Source organism: Asterias amurensis, chromosome 4 (genome assembly GCF_032118995.1).
Source record: "Asterias amurensis chromosome 4, ASM3211899v1".
Lineage (NCBI taxonomy): Eukaryota > Metazoa > Echinodermata > Asteroidea > Forcipulatida > Asteriidae > Asterias > Asterias amurensis.
In genome coordinates, this window is record NC_092651.1 from 26720776 (window position 1) to 26739317 (window position 18542).

General features: G+C 37.7%; 1 protein-coding gene and 1 long non-coding RNA gene across 10 annotated transcripts in view; one reads left to right on the forward strand and one right to left on the reverse strand.

Moving 5' to 3' along the window:
• The first annotated feature begins 557 nt into the window (after positions 1-557).
• On the forward strand, positions 558-4890 carry LOC139936219 (uncharacterized). The gene is made up of 2 exons (XR_011785917.1): positions 558-1210; positions 1250-4890. It is a non-coding gene; the product is annotated as an uncharacterized lncRNA (long non-coding RNA).
• Positions 1681-18542, reverse strand: part of LOC139936218 (uncharacterized) — a 132479-nt gene continuing 115617 nt past the window's right edge. For all 9 annotated transcript variants that reach the window (XM_071930992.1, XM_071930991.1, XM_071930993.1 and 6 more), the window contains 5 exons: positions 10136-10795; positions 9533-9686; positions 7923-8020; positions 6763-6937; positions 1681-6334 (listed from right to left, as the gene is read on the reverse strand). In XM_071930992.1, the coding sequence (XP_071787093.1) occupies positions 6035-6334; positions 6763-6937; positions 7923-8020; positions 9533-9686; positions 10136-10795 (1387 nt within the window). In that variant the 3' untranslated portion in view covers positions 1681-6034. The remainder of the gene's footprint in view (positions 6335-6762; positions 6938-7922; positions 8021-9532; positions 9687-10135; positions 10796-18542) is intronic.

Consider the following 18542-nt stretch of genomic DNA (forward strand, 5'->3'; position numbering starts at 1 on the left):
CACTTTTTACCGGTCATAAACAAAGGTCATACACACACACGTGACACGCTCTCCACCAATAGGAATAGCGAAACTGTCTGAGGTATTTATGAATGTATTATTATTCATATCAAAAACTCAATATTTACCAACAGTGCATTTTAGGGTTAATTTGATAAATAAACAAGGCTAAATGCTTTGTGTACTATAGGGTAAAAAATACACAAAGCTATAGCCAATTGTGCATTTTAGGGTAAAGTTTGATAAATACAAAAGGCCCTTTGCATTTTAGGGTAAAGGTTGATAAATGCACAAAACTAAAGCCTTGTGCATTTTAAGGTAAAATTTGATAAATACACAAGGCCTTGTGCATTTAAGAATAAAACTGATAAATGCACAAGGCTAAAGCCTTGTGCATTTTAGGCTTTAGTTATGTGTATTTATCAAATTTAACCCTAAAATGCACAAGGCTTGTGTATTTATCAAACTTTACCCTAAAATGCACAAGGCTTTAGTTTTGTGCATTTTAAGGTAAAATTTGATAAATACACAAGGCTATAGCCTTGCGCATTTTTTGATACAAATTGATAAAAATACACAAGCCTTGTGCATTTTAGGGTAAAGTTTGATAAATACACAAGCCTTGTGAATTTTAGGGTAGTATCTGATAAATATACACAAGGCTGCAGCTTTGTGCATTTTAGGGTAAAATTTGATAAATACACAATCCTTGTGCATTTTAGGGTAAAGTTTGATAAATGCACAAAACTAAAGCCTTGTGCATTTTAAGGTAAAATTTGATAAATACACAAGGCTATAGCCTTGTGCATGTTAGGGTAAAATTTGATAAATACACAAGCCTTGTGCATTTTAGGGTTAAATTTGATAAATAAACACAACTAAAGCCTTATGCATTTTAGGGTGAAGTTTGAGAAATACACAAGGCCTTGTGCATTTAAGAATAAAAATTATAAATACACAAGGCTAAAGCCTTGTGCATTTTAGGGTAAAATTTGATAAATACACAAGGCTATAGCCTTGTGCATGTTAGGGTAAAGTTTGATAAATACACATAACTAAAGCCTTATGCTTTTTAGGGTTAAATTTGATAAATACACAAGGCTATAGCGTTGTTCATTTTTTGATACAAATTGATATAAATACACAAGCCTTGTGCATTTTAGGGTAAAGGTTGATAAATGCACAAATCTAAAGCCTTGTGCATTTTAGGGTAAAATTAGTTAATACTCAAGGCCTTGTGAATTTTAAGGTAAAGTTTGATTAAAGTTTCATAAATACACAAGGCTATAATTGTGTATTTTAAAGTAAAATTTGATACCTACACTCTCTGTTACCCATTATGTCAAAGTTCAAGCTCAATCAGTCATTGGTGTCATGAGAAATTAGTGAAAACACCATTATAAGTTTTCAAATGTTGGGATTTTGACTTACATTTTTACCTGTTTTACTAATTTCCAGCAATTGTTCTTTGTAACTCCCTGCCTGGTGCATGTTTCCCTTGTTCCTACAATTTAGACTGTTTTTAAAGAGGAATATCAATTCCCACATTAAACTCCCCAGAGTTATTTTCATCTTAAATGTTCTCTTTTTGTAGCCCCTTACCAAGAGTGGCTTTAAGCTTACTCTGCATAATAGGAATCATTAAAAACAACACAGAATAAACCAAAAAAACGCAATTGATAAACTTTTTAAGCTCTGTATCCATTTTATTGTTAACTCCAAACAAGTCTATATAGGTACGTCCCGCCAAATCCTAACAGCGTCGGAAACCAACGAAATACGGATCCCCTGACGGTCATTTTGTTACTCAACACAATGGGATGATGGCCCTTTTCGAAACCATGGCTTCAGCTCCAGATTCGGCTTAGGCTAGCTTAGCCCCGCGGTTGTTTTGACAACTGCGCATACTTTGCATACGTGCTCAAGGCTTCAGACGAGAGACCGGAGCCTGAAGCCAAATCCAAAGCTGAAAATTTGAAAAGGGACTATGTACAATACAACAAGCTTAGTGTTGTACGACCAACTGCAAAATGCCCTGAAACGCCCAATTCTAAGCTGGTTTAACTCTGTGAATTACACTTTGAAAAACTGACTATTTAAACAATTTAAACCGTTTATTATTTTCACTTCATAAGTGTTTTTTTTTCTCTCTTCCTATTCACAAAATATACAGTTCGGGGAAGATATTATGCGGACTTTGGAATAAAAAAGTAGTTCCCAAAGCGGCTCAAAATCTTACCATAAGCACAAAAAGAAGAGAAAAAAACTAGTTAAGCATAGTTCGTATTTTCTAGTTTTCATTATATTTAATGTACAAAAAAATTCTTATAAATAAGCTTTATGATAATAATGTGAGTTAACCTCTCAATGGGAGACCTTGGAATGCAAGGTGGCAGCAGACTTACCAGGTAACTTTTCATTGTTTACGTAGTTCTGAGCGTGCGCACATTACTTTAAAACAATGGATTTTCCTGGTAAGTCTGCTGCCACCTAGTGTTCTAAAAGTCTCCAATTGACACTTGCTCACTACAAAGGAGTGCATACAATAAGGTTACCTAAAAAGAAGTCTTTTTTTTAACACAACTTTAAGAATCTTGAACTTCACACAAATTGTAGACATCGAAAAAAACAAACCCCAGCAACAGATGATGGTAGTTCTTAAACATGGCTGACTCCTTCAAGCCTTCTTTTGCTTATTGACAGAGTCTAAAGAAAATTTCCCACCGAAAATCCTTGACAGCTTTAACATGAAATTTAAAAAAGAGTAAAAAATAGGGATAAAAAGCTATTGCACCATATTAAAGAGCAGTATTGTTCATGGTGACTTATTTTTTTAGTATTTCTAAAAAATATTGTAGTTTACACCAATCACCGAATCTGATATACATGTATTGTTATCTACTGATGCCATTAACTGTTGTCATGTATAACCTAGCAAGAGAATTCACTCGGAATTTATAGATTTTCCAAAACCAAAATTTTTTCTTGAAATGGTTTCACTCTGGTGGACACTACGTCTGACGAGAGGAAATATTTCCAATAAAATGTGAGGCTTTGAAATGAAATTTGGCACTTAATAAATTATTTCACCAAGGCAACCTGGAATCCCCATGTCGCTATGGATTGTTAAAAAGAAGAGAAGTTTCACCATAGATCTATCAAATAAACAAACAAAATTTAAAAAAAAAGTTTTTTGTGTAGATCAGCATTTTGGTTTACTTTTCCTCCGCACTATTACACACTGACCAGATATGATAAGGCTCTAAACTTCAACTTGTCATCCGGCAGCTTCTGAATTATTCAAGTTCAGATATTTTCTGATCTTATCTCAGTTTAGTTGTCCCTCCCCCCTCAAAAAAAAACAGGCCAAAAAACATTGAAACTTTGACTAAGGCCGTGTAAGAAACGGCGACTTCGGCTAGAGCTACGGCTAGATCGCATGCGTCTGCCTTTTTTTCAAGACTGGTAGATGCACTGATCTAGCCGTAGCTGTAGCCGAAGTCGCATGTTTGGACACAGCATGACACACTTCAGCGCCACACCCGCTGTTTTCAGTTATTTTGAGTACTGCTTGATAAAGTAAACGGCCACATTAAAAGAAACTTAATATTTAAATACAGTAAACCGTTAACTCAAAACTAAGTGAGAGACGTTGGTTGACAGACTCCCACTGATTTAACTATAGCTGGCTTAATGGCAAGAGCACCCAAAGTGATTCCATGGGCATTTTCCAAACCTCGTAAATGTGGGAGCAGCGTACACTTTGCACAGTGGTTCGAGCTTAAGACGAAGCCTGAAGCCAAGTACAAGCCGAGGTTTCGAAAAGGCTGCATGGTTACCAAATTCTGGAAAACAAGTCTTCTTTTTTTCACTCTTTTGTTTAAAAAAGCTAAACTAATTCAGTATGAACTATTTCACTTTTCAAAGCACCCTACATGCCTCTTTTTAAAATCACTGAACAAAATTGTTAAAAAAAAATCATATTTACAATCACACATGAAAATTTTGATCAAATATTTACCAATTTTAAAAATTTAACCTTTTTTATCCAAAAATAGTTAGCGTTATTAATCAAGGGTTCATGTTAAAAAGATATTGGCTTAATCTTTGGTAATACCTTTAAGTGATACTGAGAATAAATTACTTGTTAAATATTCGGACTACATCAAGCTTCCATTATGAAAAAGAATACTGATCTAAGTGCAATAACTCATTCTAAAATTTCTCACACAAGATTGGACAATTCCATGATTTTGTATAAAAATTGGCAGATATTTTTTTTTCAGCCTTTCTGGAAGCCAGACACACAAATGCAATAGCTTCATAAATAAACAAGAGTAGCCATGAATAAACATGAGTAACATGAATAAACGTGAAGAAACAAAGAAATGTAATGGTTTGCATTCAGAAGCCCATCATTCATTGGTGAGCCATTTTATGAATATTCATGACTAAAAAGATTGCATGAATTTATATTTAAGTTGTGTGTGCAATTTCCCCATTAATACAAATGGTTATTAGAGCTGACAACAAGTTTGTACTTCACAGGGTTTTTTTTTTGTTGAAAGGAAAAAACTGTAAGTTTTAGAACAATTTGTAATCAAAGAAATGGTCCTAAATCTATGTTGAGGCTAATGCAATGGTTGGGCAGGGGGAGGGGTGGGGAGGGGTAGGAAATTTGGGTTTAGGGTTGGGGTTTGGGGGGGGGGGGCAAACCAGAGACACAGAGCCAGTGAGGTTAGGAATGATCTCATACTAGAATGCACACAGCTACACCCTGTTTACAATAATGCCATCAAAAACTGTCTCGTACAGTGACAGCGAACGGAAGAAATTATGCCACAAGGAAATATCACACCAGTACATAGGATATATATACACACACAAAAACATATCAGCAAGAATGTTATACACTATACAATTATACCATGCTAACTTATCAACAGTGTTTCGTACAAAACAGTTCCTTCACTCTTCTTTACAATGGCATAAATATGATTCTTGAAAACGACAATAACAAGAAAAAAACACAGTAATTGTTCTTATAATACGATAGCAATTATTAAGCAATATGGTTAAATTAAATGTTAACGTGTACTATTGAACTTTAACTGTACTTTCTTGCATTATGTTAGCAGTGCTTGGCACTTTTTTTAAACGCGGCTCACAAATGTACAAACTCTGCTTGTTTACAATGTGCAAACAAACAAAACAAAAAACGAAAAGAAGAAACACGCGCATGAAAAGACTTACAAGTACCTAGCGAGTTTCACTGCTACATCGACATCGACAATGAACTTGAAAATCAAAAGGTTTGGAAAAAATAAAACAAAAGCCGTCATGATACTTCAGCATATAAGCCAATCTCTCCAACTTGGAATTCTCAAAGATCTACACAGTCTACAAGGTTTACAAGCACTTTACAACATTAAAAAACCCTTCCAACTGCGGTCTCAGCAGATTCTTTCGTTGTCGTTTCATCATCAACATCTCATTGGCATGCGAAACAAACATCGCCACGACAACTACATCCTTAGTCTCCACCCGCAGCAGTATTCCACACAGGCGATGAGGCTATGTCTATAGAGGGCGCTATAATCTACTCATTATAACAGCAGTATCGTTGATCAATGTAGTGTTTCAAAAGTCCCAACACTGCACTTTGGAATGATATTCATAGTGGCTGTTTCATTTTATTCCGTCTTGTCCGTTTTCGAAACCAAGCCAGCTCAGTTTCACCATAATGAGTATAAATCTCATCGCGTCCAACGCGTCTGGTACCTCGAGGGGCAAAGTTTCCCTCTTTGTCAGGGTAAAAGTGTAAGGTCTCATACTTCAATCTCCGATTCACATTTCAGATTGAGCCGGAGGGCCATCTTCAGTACGCTAATAGAAGTTCTCCTCAACTTGAGGTATATATACAATGTGTTGTCCTGCCTGGTCTCGTTTCTCAATTTAGAGTTAATGTAATTGTCCGTCACGAAGGTATAACCTCCGGTGTGAGAACAAGTCACATCGTCAACACTAGATCCAATCAGCTTGAGTCCAGGCTGAGCAGTGACCTTTCATCCTCTGACCTCTCATCCTTCATGCTGTCCTTCAATGCCTGAAGCTGCTCCTCTCCAAGTGTGATGCGATCATCCAGCTCCTGCGCCATGATTCTCAGCCGTGACCTCATGGGGACAAAATGGCAGAAGTCTTCGTACTCCTCAGTGCTGAGATGATCTTGGAGCATGCTGCTGATCTGGACGTGGCGCTCGTCTATGCTGACCTTTAACCCCTTTGCGTCCTCGTACTTGTTGGTCAGGTCCTTGTGCATCTTCTCAAGGTCCGCCTGTCAAATAATAATAAAAAAATACTAATGAAAATTCATAGAGCACAACAAAAACATAAAAGTGCCCCTGGTGCTTAATACAAATGCACAATAGCGCAATGGCGCAATATCTACACACTACACAGTCAACCCACCTATTGTCTGACCATTCAATATCATCCACTATGGTTGAAATAGATAGATATATTTTTATTTACAATGGTTTACAATGGTTTACAATGTGCCATGGCGACTAACAAAAGATTTTAAAAGACAGAATTTTGCATTGGGGATTAAGATTATTAATTTTGATTTTTACCCACACGAATATACACTGATGTGTATTAGCACTAAATACGCGCTACTTTCCCAAGCTCTCTGAAAAAAAAATCAAAGGCATATTACTCCGAACCCAGGACCTTTATTTAGATATTTTAAGTTGTCCATACCTTTTGTTCTTCGTCGTCGTTTCCTTCTAGACTAACCAAGACACTGTTGACCTTAGTAAGACGTCTTGAGAGTGACAGTAGTAGCTTAGTGACTCTATCGGCGTCTCCAACGTACATCAAGTACTTATCTAGTGAGCTAGCTTTGCACGATTTCTTCACGTTATCCGTTACTTGTCTGTAGAACAAAACCAAGAAATAACACAATGAGAAATGTATAAAAACTTTGCATCGAGGGAGTTTTTGGCTCAGTGGTTTCTTTCCCCGCCTTTCAACTCTGTGGACCCTGGTTTGAATCCCATCCTCAGACCGGAGCCTTGCATATGGATTGGGTTATCAGTCCCTACTCAATAAGTGGGTGTTCCCTATTTGGGGTTTCCCTCCCACAACCTTAAACTGAACATTTCTTCTCAGTGTTCTCCACAGACTTTTTTTTTAGGAGGGCGGCATAACATAATCAAAATGGCGCCCGTCAATATGACGTAATCAAAATCATTTTGATATGACGTCAGCGGACGTTAAAGCAACAAATGTTTGATAAAACCATTTTCTTAAAATAATGTATTAACCCCTGATCCATTTGGGTCGGAACAACCTTATTTTAAAAACTTTGAGGCTGTACATTGTACCATTCTGTACATGCGTGCGGCACACTGTGTGTCAATTCTCAGTTTGCGAATGTGTGTATAGAGTCAACAGCCAATCACAGCGTGCAGACTGTCTATGCTTTGAGCACGCATGCAGTGGGTATTTCCATGCTAGCAGCGACGTCGACGGTGTGTGTGGTGTGTGTGCATGGTTGGTTGATGCACTCGGCATATGAACCATGTGGGTGTGTGTACATCGTGTTTTAACGTTTGTTTACAATCGCATTTCTGATGCTGTAGTTTTGAAGTCGGTTTTGGCTTGTCAGGTACTCATTTGATCTTATTAAAAGCAGTCTAAAAATAGTCTCTGTCCTTTTTCCTGTGAGTGACCAGAAGAGGGGCCTATTTCCCTCGGCATTCGGCCTCAGGAAATAGGTCGCTCTTCTGGTCACTCAAAGTCCCTCTGGGGAATAGACGTACACTTATTACCTCATTGCCAGTCAATATGTGTATAATGGTGTAACCTCTCTATTCAATAATATACAAGTACACAGAATGAACTTGACACACACTAACCTGCCTAAGTCCTCAAGGGTGTTGATTTCTTCCTGTAGCTCAAACTTCTCTTTGCTTAGCTCCGACACTTTCCTGTCGATTCTGCCAATCAGTTCCTCCTACAATCAAAAACAGAAAGGAAAAGGATGTTCATAAATAACGCCGGATAAACAACTAAATCATTCAAGGATTCAATGTGAAACTGAATTAAAGCCCTTGACTCATTGCTTGTACTTATAAAAACTATTACAAAACCCCAAAAACACTTTAGCAGGTCTCGGAAAACACAGATTTTAGAGTATTTTCTTATGGCTGTGTACATTGCCAGGCAATTTATGGCAGGCAAAATATGACACTGGTCACATGGAAAATCAAAAGCAGTCTAGCTATGGAGACAACTAGACTTTATATTAAATAATTCGGAATTGCAGCCAATTCCCTTTTCTTGATAATCTGAAATGTAAGCCAAATATATGGTTTAAATATCCAGTGTTACAGTAATTTTTTTTGCCTTAAATTGTCATGTTGTATATTCCTTAATTTTAAAACAAGACCAACCCCTTTTTAAAGTTGGGGGGGGGAGGGGCATCACTATCTAAACACGGATTGACGTCAACCATTCTTACTCATCGTATTTTTCAATAAACCAAACACGACATTCCAAACTTCTCCAATGTCACCTATTGTCAATAGATCCGACCGCCATGACCTTGACATGGCATTCCACAGTCAAGTTCAGGTGACAAACAAAAACTACAGACAAAGATAAAAGCACGACAGGAAACTCATTATCGAGCATGGCTGATGAAGGGTTACCGTGTCAGTCAGTGCAACAATGTGGAAAGCGGAAACGATTACCTGTGGTGATCAACAAGAAAATTAACCAGTTGTTCTCTTACCAGGGCTCGAATTTATAGAGCTGCTCAAGCAAACAATAATGCTGAACAATTGTCTGTTTCAAGCAGGAATGAGCAGGATGCCAGTCACGAATTGCACATGTGACATGGTAGTCTGGCTGGTAACCTTATTATGGTAAGCCAAATTATAAAAATTGTGACTGACAAAAAATATTGACAAAAATCCTCTGATGCTGAATCTAATATCTTCCTATATTCTTATAATATCTTTTTGCTTAACAAAAACAGGCTACTAGCCAAAATGGCATACATCTACTGCTTATCACTGGTTGTCCAGTGATAATATTGCTTTTCATTTTAATTTCTTAAAGACACTGGACACTATTGGTAATTGTCAGAGACCCGTCTTCTCACTTGGTGTATATCAACGTATGCACAAATAACAAACCTGTTAAAGTTTGAACTCAATTGGTCGTCGAAGTTGCAAGATAATAATGGAAGAAAAAACACCCTTGTCGCAAGAAGTTGTGTGTTTTTAGATGCTTGATTTTGGGACCTCAAAATCTAATTCTGAGGTCTCAAAATCAAATTGAAATATTTTAGTGGAATGTTACTTCTTTCTCAAAAACTAGGTTACTTCAGAGGGAGCTAGTTCTAACAAGGTTTTAAACTATGTTACCGAGTTAGTTTTTATGCTAACAATTATTTTGAGTAATTACCAATAGCGTCCAGTGCCTTTAAGCACTTTTATCAAGCTACTTGCTCAGTACCTACCTTAGTTTTCCTTAATTCTGCGCTATCACCGTGCACCATGTCGCTGCCCGTCATGCCTTTAGCTCTGGTAAGCAGCAACGCCTTGGCAGGGGAGATTTGAAGATACAAGGAACTAGATAAGGCATGGGTCAATGACTTCACATCACACTCTGACCTGTAGACAAAAGAAAATAAGATTTATCTTTGAACTTAAATTGAGAGGAAACAAGGAAATATTAATGCTGTACATTTCATAAGGTTGGAGCAACAAAAACAACAGATATTTTTTTCTCAAAGACTAATTTACCTACATTTTGTTGATGCGTCTTCATCTTGTCTTGAACGAAATGGTTATAATTGATATCTAAATTTTAATTTCCATTGCCCACTTTTTATATTTTCATTGTGCAATTTATTTTAAATTTTTTAAATAAGCCGTTTTTAGGCTATCAGTTTCATTGTTATGTACTTTTCAGTATAATTTATTTTAATGCCGAATAAAATAACCATAATAATAATAGTACAAATCTAATTCCATCTGAAAAAGAGTTTCTTGAAACTAGAACATTTATCTCCTTTTTCAATTTAATTCAACATTTTACGCAGACAGACTTCAGGCCTTACCTCTTCGGAGACTGCGGCTCAGCTTTCTTAATATTTTCATGAGGCATCTTCTTGGATGATGTCCGAGAGCCGTTCTCGACAACAACAGGCTCCTCCGGGAACTTGAACAACTCTCTCAGCGATGAGTCCTGGGGAATCAAGGAGTGAAGAACCCAGTCCACTAATTCCTCTGGAGACTCTGCCTCCTGCTGCTCCTCGGCGTCTTCTCCTCCTGGAAGGCTCTTTTTAGTTCTCCGCGGAGACACGGTCGGGGTCTGGATAATTTCCACAACCTCGATGGGACCTTCCTCATCGTCAAAGTCTAAATCCTGGTTGGCCCGTCTGTTGGTAGTTGGACTGGCTGTGATCCGGGATTGGAAGGAAGGCACTTCGTTGCTGGTATCGACACTATCTAGGACGTCATAAGATGACCCAGGAACAACTTCCTGAGTTTGTAGCTCTGGTTCCGAGACCTCGCTCTTTGACAACGACGGTGGTGTTTGTGACCTGGCTCTGCTCTTGGGGTCAATGTCGAGGTCAATAGACACTGGGAATCGTTCTTTTGGTTGGAGTTGGGAGCGGGTGTTTGATGTGGGAGGGGATCTTGAGGGTGAGGCGAGGAGATTGTCTTGTTTGCCCCGAGGAGGGAAGCTTATTGCAGCTTGAGTGGATACAACATTCCTGGAGATTTAAAAGAGAGAGATACCAAGATTAATAATCACATCTGTGAATATATACTGACGGCAATTCAAAACAAAAGCATAAAATAATTGTGCAATACAAATCGAAGCTAAAATAGAACGATTTAAACCAGGAAACACAAGTGATAAATCAATAAAACATTTCCTGATGAGAAACAATTGTTTTCATAAGAAGATGTGTTAGTCTCGAGGGCAATACAATTATGATTAAAGACTTTTGATTAAAGACTTTTAATTATGATTAAAGACTTTTAATTAGTGTCAAAAGTCAACCACAATCGAGGGAAACAAAATCCCTGGTGTCCTGAGAGTAAAAAAAACATGTACAAAATAAAAACCATTAGTTGCTGTAAACGAATCAAAATCACAATGAGTTAACTGTCCATTGGTTGGATTTCAGGACTTGGAGGAAATACAACTCACCAAGGAAATCAGTGCCTAGGAGAAAATAACCAACAAGTTTGGACTTCACAGTGGCCTTGTTGGCTTACTTCCATCATGGAATATCATCACATTGTCTACATGGCATCATGTGTAAAGATAGCGTACAAAAAAACACTAACCACAAAAAGTGACCTGAATATGGGTTCCGTTGACACCAAATGTTTGAATGGCTTTCCATTTCCTTGTCTCTGATAAATGAATCAACACTGAAACTGAAGTAATCAGCGAGACCAGATGCAGGAAAGTGGCATTCATCCAGTGAATGTTCAATGATAAATCAATTTACACTTTTCCTAACACCAATGTGTGACTGATAAGCACTATTGTAAACTCTGTGCTGTTGTAAAGTCGAGCCCTGGCCTTCAGATGGGACATAAAGCTGTAGGTCCTGTGAGTTGTGTAATGCACGAAAAAGAATCCAAATCCAACCCCCTGGTGTTTCTGCCAGTCGCTTTATAATACTTCATGTTTAATTTTGCAGGCATGTCCTTTTTAGTAAACCCCCCCCCCCCCCCCCCCCCCCCCCCCGACGGTCGAATAACAGCATCATCAATTGAGCGTTAATTTTTTTTCAAGCCTTGTTTGAAGGCAGTGGACACTATTGGTAATTACTCAAAAGTAATATTCGCATAAAACCTTTCTTGGTAACAAGTAATGGGGAGAGGTTGATAGTATAAAACATTGTGAGAAACGGCTCCCTCTGAACATGTAGTTTTCGAGAAAGAAGTAATATTCCATTGATTTGGCCTTTTAGTTTCTAGAAGTAGAACAAGAGAAAGAAGAATATGAAGAACAAAACCAGAACAGACAATAACAATCGCGTGAACAACTAATAAAACTACGGAGATGTCAAGATAAAGAACATACTTGTACATACCAAACCATTGTAGAAATCAGACTACAGCCAACACAATAATTCTCAACCCTCTTGTGTACACAATGGCCAAAACACACCAATGGCTAAATAAAAGCACCAATCAGATCTCGGAACCCTTCTTCAGATAAAACGATCACAATCCTTTGCCTTCCAGCTCTGTTACAATCACACTTTCTATCTCAGGCAGCTAGTTATTTATATTGGATTGGACCAACACTACACCAGAGATAAAAATAATTGTGAAATACCTCAATTTCGGCCGTGGGATGTCCAATCACTAATATCAAAACAACGACCCCCCCCCCCCCCCAACCACTACCGGCCATGATGTGGGAGGAAGCGGCACGCAAGCAAGAAACTGTGTCTGTAAATAAATCTTAACCACATCCTGCTGGCCAGACTATACACACTCAGGGAGAAAATAATTGCATTGAACTCTACTATGATATTGATTAAGATCATCAAAATCCTTTATTGCTCACTAGAGTGTCAAGTTGTGATAAACAAATAAAAATCATTACACACTCCTTCGAGTGCAAGATATGCCTTCAATCCTAAAACAAGACCCAAATTGAATTCAGATTTTCTAATGTTATACTTTTTGAACTTGAAAAAGCTGCATTACAAGTTGAACTTTGTTATTGATTAAGATCATCAAAATATCCTTTATTGCTCACTAGAGTAACAAACTGTGATAAATAAAATAAAATCATTACACACTCCATTGAGTACAAGATATGCAATCAATCCAGAAACAAGACCAAAATTTAGTTTTTAGGTTTTCTAATCCTGTAGGCCTACTTTGTTTGAACTGCATTAAAATTTGGCGTACAACCATGTCATTATCTCCCCAAAGAGTTGAGGTGGGTCTGAAAAGAGCGGGTGTTGTTAGCTCAGGTTGATCGATTTCATTGGTATGCCGCCAGGGCTGCCAACGTTAGCGTCTTGCCATCAGGGAGGTTTTGTACAGCATTCAGGGAGATAATTTAGAATTACATTCATATAAAAGGGCAAAGTTTCCATAATCAGGGAGATTTCCCAATGTGTTCGTCAGAACATGAAAAGATTGTGGGTTTTTTCAGGGAACTCTTTGCAGGATCAGTATGAGCTGGCAGATCTCTGGAATGCAACGGTATGCTCCAATCCAACTTGTTAAATATTTCATACTTACACATGTAATCATATTTCCTTCAAAACTTATATTTCTTCTTCTAATAAAATATTCTATTACAAACCAAACCCCATGTCAAACCCCATGTCGAACCCCCCACCCCCTTTGCTACCCATGGGTGTCCACTCCACCACATATCTCCCAAACACCACCCCCAAAGCCTTGGCCTTGTACCTTGGCCTAACTAGCCCATTATTTTACGCTCTAGGCAAAAGATTCAATCAATCAACTAGTTAGCAGGTGTGTTCCAAATTGTTAGGATTTTTTCACTTTTTTCCCCTTCTTCCCGGCAGAGCGGGTTTATCTTTCCAGGGAGAGACCAACTGAAGAGAGGAATGACAAAAAGCTTCCAGGGAGAAAAAAGAACTGCGTGACTCAGGGTACTATAAGCCAAACAAAAAAAATTACTAGTTGAAAGTCCCCTCCCTCAACTTTTTTTGAGGCTGCATTCTTTTTTTATATATATATATATTTTGTTTACATTTTCGTTTCTTCAAATTAAACATTTCACATTAAACTTACTAATCTACTTAGAACTTGTAACTACATAAAGTAAGTGTTGACTTTAAAATGAAGAATTGGAGGCCATTTTTGAATTAAAGTGGTTGGCAGCCACCTTTGGGGAAAAAAAAGACGCTCATCCCCTCTTTTTGGAAAACCCCAGACAATCAACGGTATTTTTTTTCTATTTGGCCTAATCATAGAATCGGGAAGTATCGGTCTTGCTCTCGCTGCTGGACTAGTTCCTCGTAGCCTCCATGCTGTGACATGCAAGGGGCATAGCAGGGTGACGACCTAATTCTGACAAGTCGGAATTCCATACACAGTGACCAATAAAACAAAAAGTTGATTCAGTCATGTTAAGAATATTTCTCTCATTGCATCATGGAATCTATCTTGAAATAGCGTGCATTTCAGCGCCAAACCCGCCATGACCTCCGACCCTTAGAATCGGCTCTTCTTAGACAAAAAGAAATTAGAACTCTGAACTGAGAAGGGCAATCGATAAATATCTCAGATTGCAAAGAGAAAACACTCCTCCGAACCGCCACACGATATCAGAGCCTCCTTGGCAACATGGGAGTCTATCTCAATGCTCCGTTAATCAACAACCCTGGACACAAATTGTGAAACCGAAAGCTGAGGAAACTTTTTTTTATAACAGTTGATGCAAGATGTTGGGTTTCAATAACAATTGCTTTCCAATCAAAACTATCTCAATTGCAATGAAAAGAAGAAGAACATGGGAGTAGCCATCTTTGTTTTGTATCCTGTTCATGTCAATGTAACCAAAGTGAGGCTGAAAGGTACAATATAGACTGATGAGTGACCCCACTTTGTTTAATGAGGAAATCAAAATATTTGGTAACAAATTTTTTACTCTTTCAGTGCCCATTTTTGTTTGCGTTTTGCCAAGCTTTTTTAGGTTTTTCAAAATTCTGTTAATAGAAAAAAAGTTCTTTCTCACCAAACAAAATGTGTCTTGCTGATTTCTATTGACTTGGTACATCCCAAAGTCAATAGTATTTCTTGAATGATAATGCCTTCTCAAGATAACATGTATGTACGATTACATAAAATAATCCTTTGTGCGCCAATCATTGCATTGGAACATGCATATGGGCTATTGGCTGATATTATTTGCTGCAGTAGCACAAAATCACAATAATACACAAATGCCTTAATTCAGTCATGAAAAATCAGAACCCAGGAATTCACATTAAAATTCTTGTCCCAGATGTTTTTGTTATTAATACACTCACACAACAGACTGAAAAGTACATCCTGCGAGTGACAAGAGGTTGTGGTCAACAGGAAACACTGTGGGCTGGCCAGCCAACAATGGGAGAAATCCGATATATTGATAGGCTATCACACTCAAAAAGAAATATGAACATCAAAACAGACATGTAGCCATTGAGCCTTGTCAAAGTGCATCAAGCGCAGCCTTATCAAATAACCATCACTGGTCATTCACTGCAATCTACCATCTGTGTTTGCTTACACTTTCTCATATTAACAGAATAAAATTGGGGGTTTATTTTTTTCCGAAGCTGAAAACCAGAAAAAAAGGATTTGTTGTTTGTGACAGATGTTGTGCTTGTCAAGGTTCACCAGGCAGCAGACTGTACTATCTGGCCGGACTGTTGATGTACTTTGTACAATCTGGGAAACAACTCAAAAGAAGTGCCAGACTGTATGACACAGCAGTTTTTGTGACTGTTTTACTTTACAGGAAAACTTTCACAATATGTATGAATGTTTTTCTCATTTACTGGTAGGAGAGTAGATCATTAAAATAATGTTACAATGGCCTAAATGGCTGCAACAAATATTCACAGGTGTCTTGAAACTCTGTTTAGAAAATACCCTTTCTAAACTCCATAAAAGACCCTGGGAAAACAAAAAACACTTCCATAAAAGACCTTGGGAAAATACATGTACATGTACATACTACATGGGGTTGGAAAGTGAGGTAGGTATTGTCAATGTACATGTGTCATAATTTATCTCTGAGATTTAAATTGAATTTGAACCAAAGACCATTGTAATCTGAGGGACAAGTACATACATACATCGGGAAGGTTTGGGTAGTGTATCATAATTTAGTTGCGAAATTTAGGCTGGATTTGAACCGAAGACCAGATGTATTCTATCTAGGCGCACATACATGTAAGGGGAAGGGGTGGTATTATCAATGTTACGCATCAAAGTTTAGCTCTGAAACACGGGTTGGATTTGAACCAAAGACCTGTGCAATCTAGCTAAGAGCAGGGAACGGTACATGGGTTGGAGGGGGGGGGGGGGGGTTGTCAAAGAATCATAATTTAGCTTCAAATTTTAGTGAAATATGAAATCCTTTTATCAAACAGACCGATAACCTTTATTGTTTCCGTCTTACTCGGGGATATCTTTCCTGAGAAGCAACAGCGGAAAATAAAAACCCACCCTAAAGTAGGACAAGAAACCGGTATCACAACCTCTTTCTTCTCATACCACACTTTTTCATTCCGGAGCTTGGAGCAATTTTAATATCCTTTAGTAGCTAGGGTCCAGAGAGAGAGGAGAGCGGGGCTTCAATATAAAGACGGGGGTAATTTGTTCCATGAGATTAGCGAGCAAGAGCTTCTTCTTGATTATGAGTCGCGATCGACAAGAAATCAACGTTGGCGTAATTGAGTCCGCAGGGGGACGTATTAGGCCAAGGATAAAAAAGAAAAACAGGTTTAGAGTCCTGCCTTTTTTTTTTAAAAGAAGAGGAGGGCCTTTTTTTCTTCAAAATGGCAGCAGGACACATTTGTTAAGATACCTGGCTTGTTTTGTTTGTTCGTTTGTTGCTGTTTTTTCTTCTTGAGATTAATCAAATGCATCCTTTTTTTTTTGGTTAAAATTGTTTATTATTTGAATTGAAAAAACCTGAGGCGGCCTCAAAAAAGGAAGCGTGCAGGAACGCTAAACATCATTTCTTTTATTTGGCCTTAACATGGAAGGCAATCTGCAAAACTGCATGGAGTGATTATTGTAAAATGCCGGACGCTGGGGAAGTTAAGAGAAATGTCTTCCTTCTTATAGCAGGGATTCGTCCACAAAGGGGAAAGGATTTTAAGTGCCCAGTGGGAGATATGGATGCGAAGAGATATTCTTACATCTTGATTGGTAATAATAGATTTGAAAGATGGGTGCAGATTTATTCCTCTCACAGTCTTAAATTTCACAAAGTTACTTTGTACAAAGCTTTGAATGAAATATCAAAAAAAGTAAATACTATCTGCACTATGTTACCTTTAATATGCACTCTCCGTAATTCTACCCTAACGTCACATATTGAAATTCCCAAACATATATCCAGTAAGCTTACCTTTGAATATAAAACATCTTAAATGTCCTTGTGCAAATTTGAAATAAATATTTACTCATTTCAAAAATTTCCACGAAAACCAGGGCCACTATTGCAACGCGTAGGCATTCTGCAAAGACGGCTAACATTTTCAGCACTTACTGTGTAGGCAAAGTATACTTCATTCATAATGTGAAGATTCAACCCAAGTCCTTAATACTAAACCATTAAAATATGCTTAACAGAAGTGTAATTTGTGTTGCTACCCTAAGCACAGTTTTCTTACGGTAAGCAGACCCATAAAACCAGGCCACATTCAAGCTCAACAACCTAGAAATATTGTCAACTTAAAAACAAACTATGAAAGAACTAAACCAAAAGATCATGCCAAGACTCATCTTTATAAAACCATGCCAAGTTCTCGCTCGAAACAATGGTGCAATGATAACCTAGAAAACATGTTCAACTTCACAACAAACTACATGTACAATGTACAATCTCAAAACATCCTGTAAAGACTATTTTCAATAATCACTTCTTCAAAGCTGCTGCTTGTCCAAAAAAATCTTCTGAAGACGAGCAGAGTATACTTACTCTTTGAAATGTGGAGACCATCGGCTCTGCCAAGAGCCAACACTCCCACAAAAGAGATTTAAACACATGGTTGTACCTGCAAGTTTATTTATAGTTTCTTCCTTACCTAACCCAACTGAATCTCATTGGCAATGAGATTCTGTCAATGAGATCCTGTCGCTATAATCTCTCCCTGACATAGAGGGCATCGTGAGTCTGACCTCCAGTGGAAATATTTGACCTGTCGGTGGCCGCTAAAAATACTTCCTTGGCAGTGGAAATGAAAACACCAATGACCTGGAGTGGTATTCTGAAACGGAATTCTCCGATCATGACCCTGTAAATTAGCTCTTTCATTGGTCTGCAAGACCACAGACATAACATGTTGATCGTCATGCAAGAAAGAAACTGTTATTGTGCAATCTTGAACCTAACTTTGTATAAAGTTTGTGTTGATTTTAATAAGTGTTACAACTAGATCAATGTTCCTTCTACATGTATGTCATCTTTTTAAGACTGTTTTTGACTGGTCTTTGGCAAGACTCATTTAATTTAATCTATATTTTTGTGACAATTCACTTTGGGCCCTATGTATTTTGTTTCAACGTTTTATGTATCGCATGGAGGCTCCTGCATTATGCGCTAACAAACAATTCTTGTAATATTATTATTTCAACATGATGCAATAACTTAATCTTCAATTCATTAACTGTCATTTTAGAGGTAAAGAATATGTTTCTTTCCTCATTTTTTTTAATCAAATTAAGTTGAGTCTAATCCCGATTTTTCAGAGAGGACTGTTAAAGAAGCTACAAAAACACCAA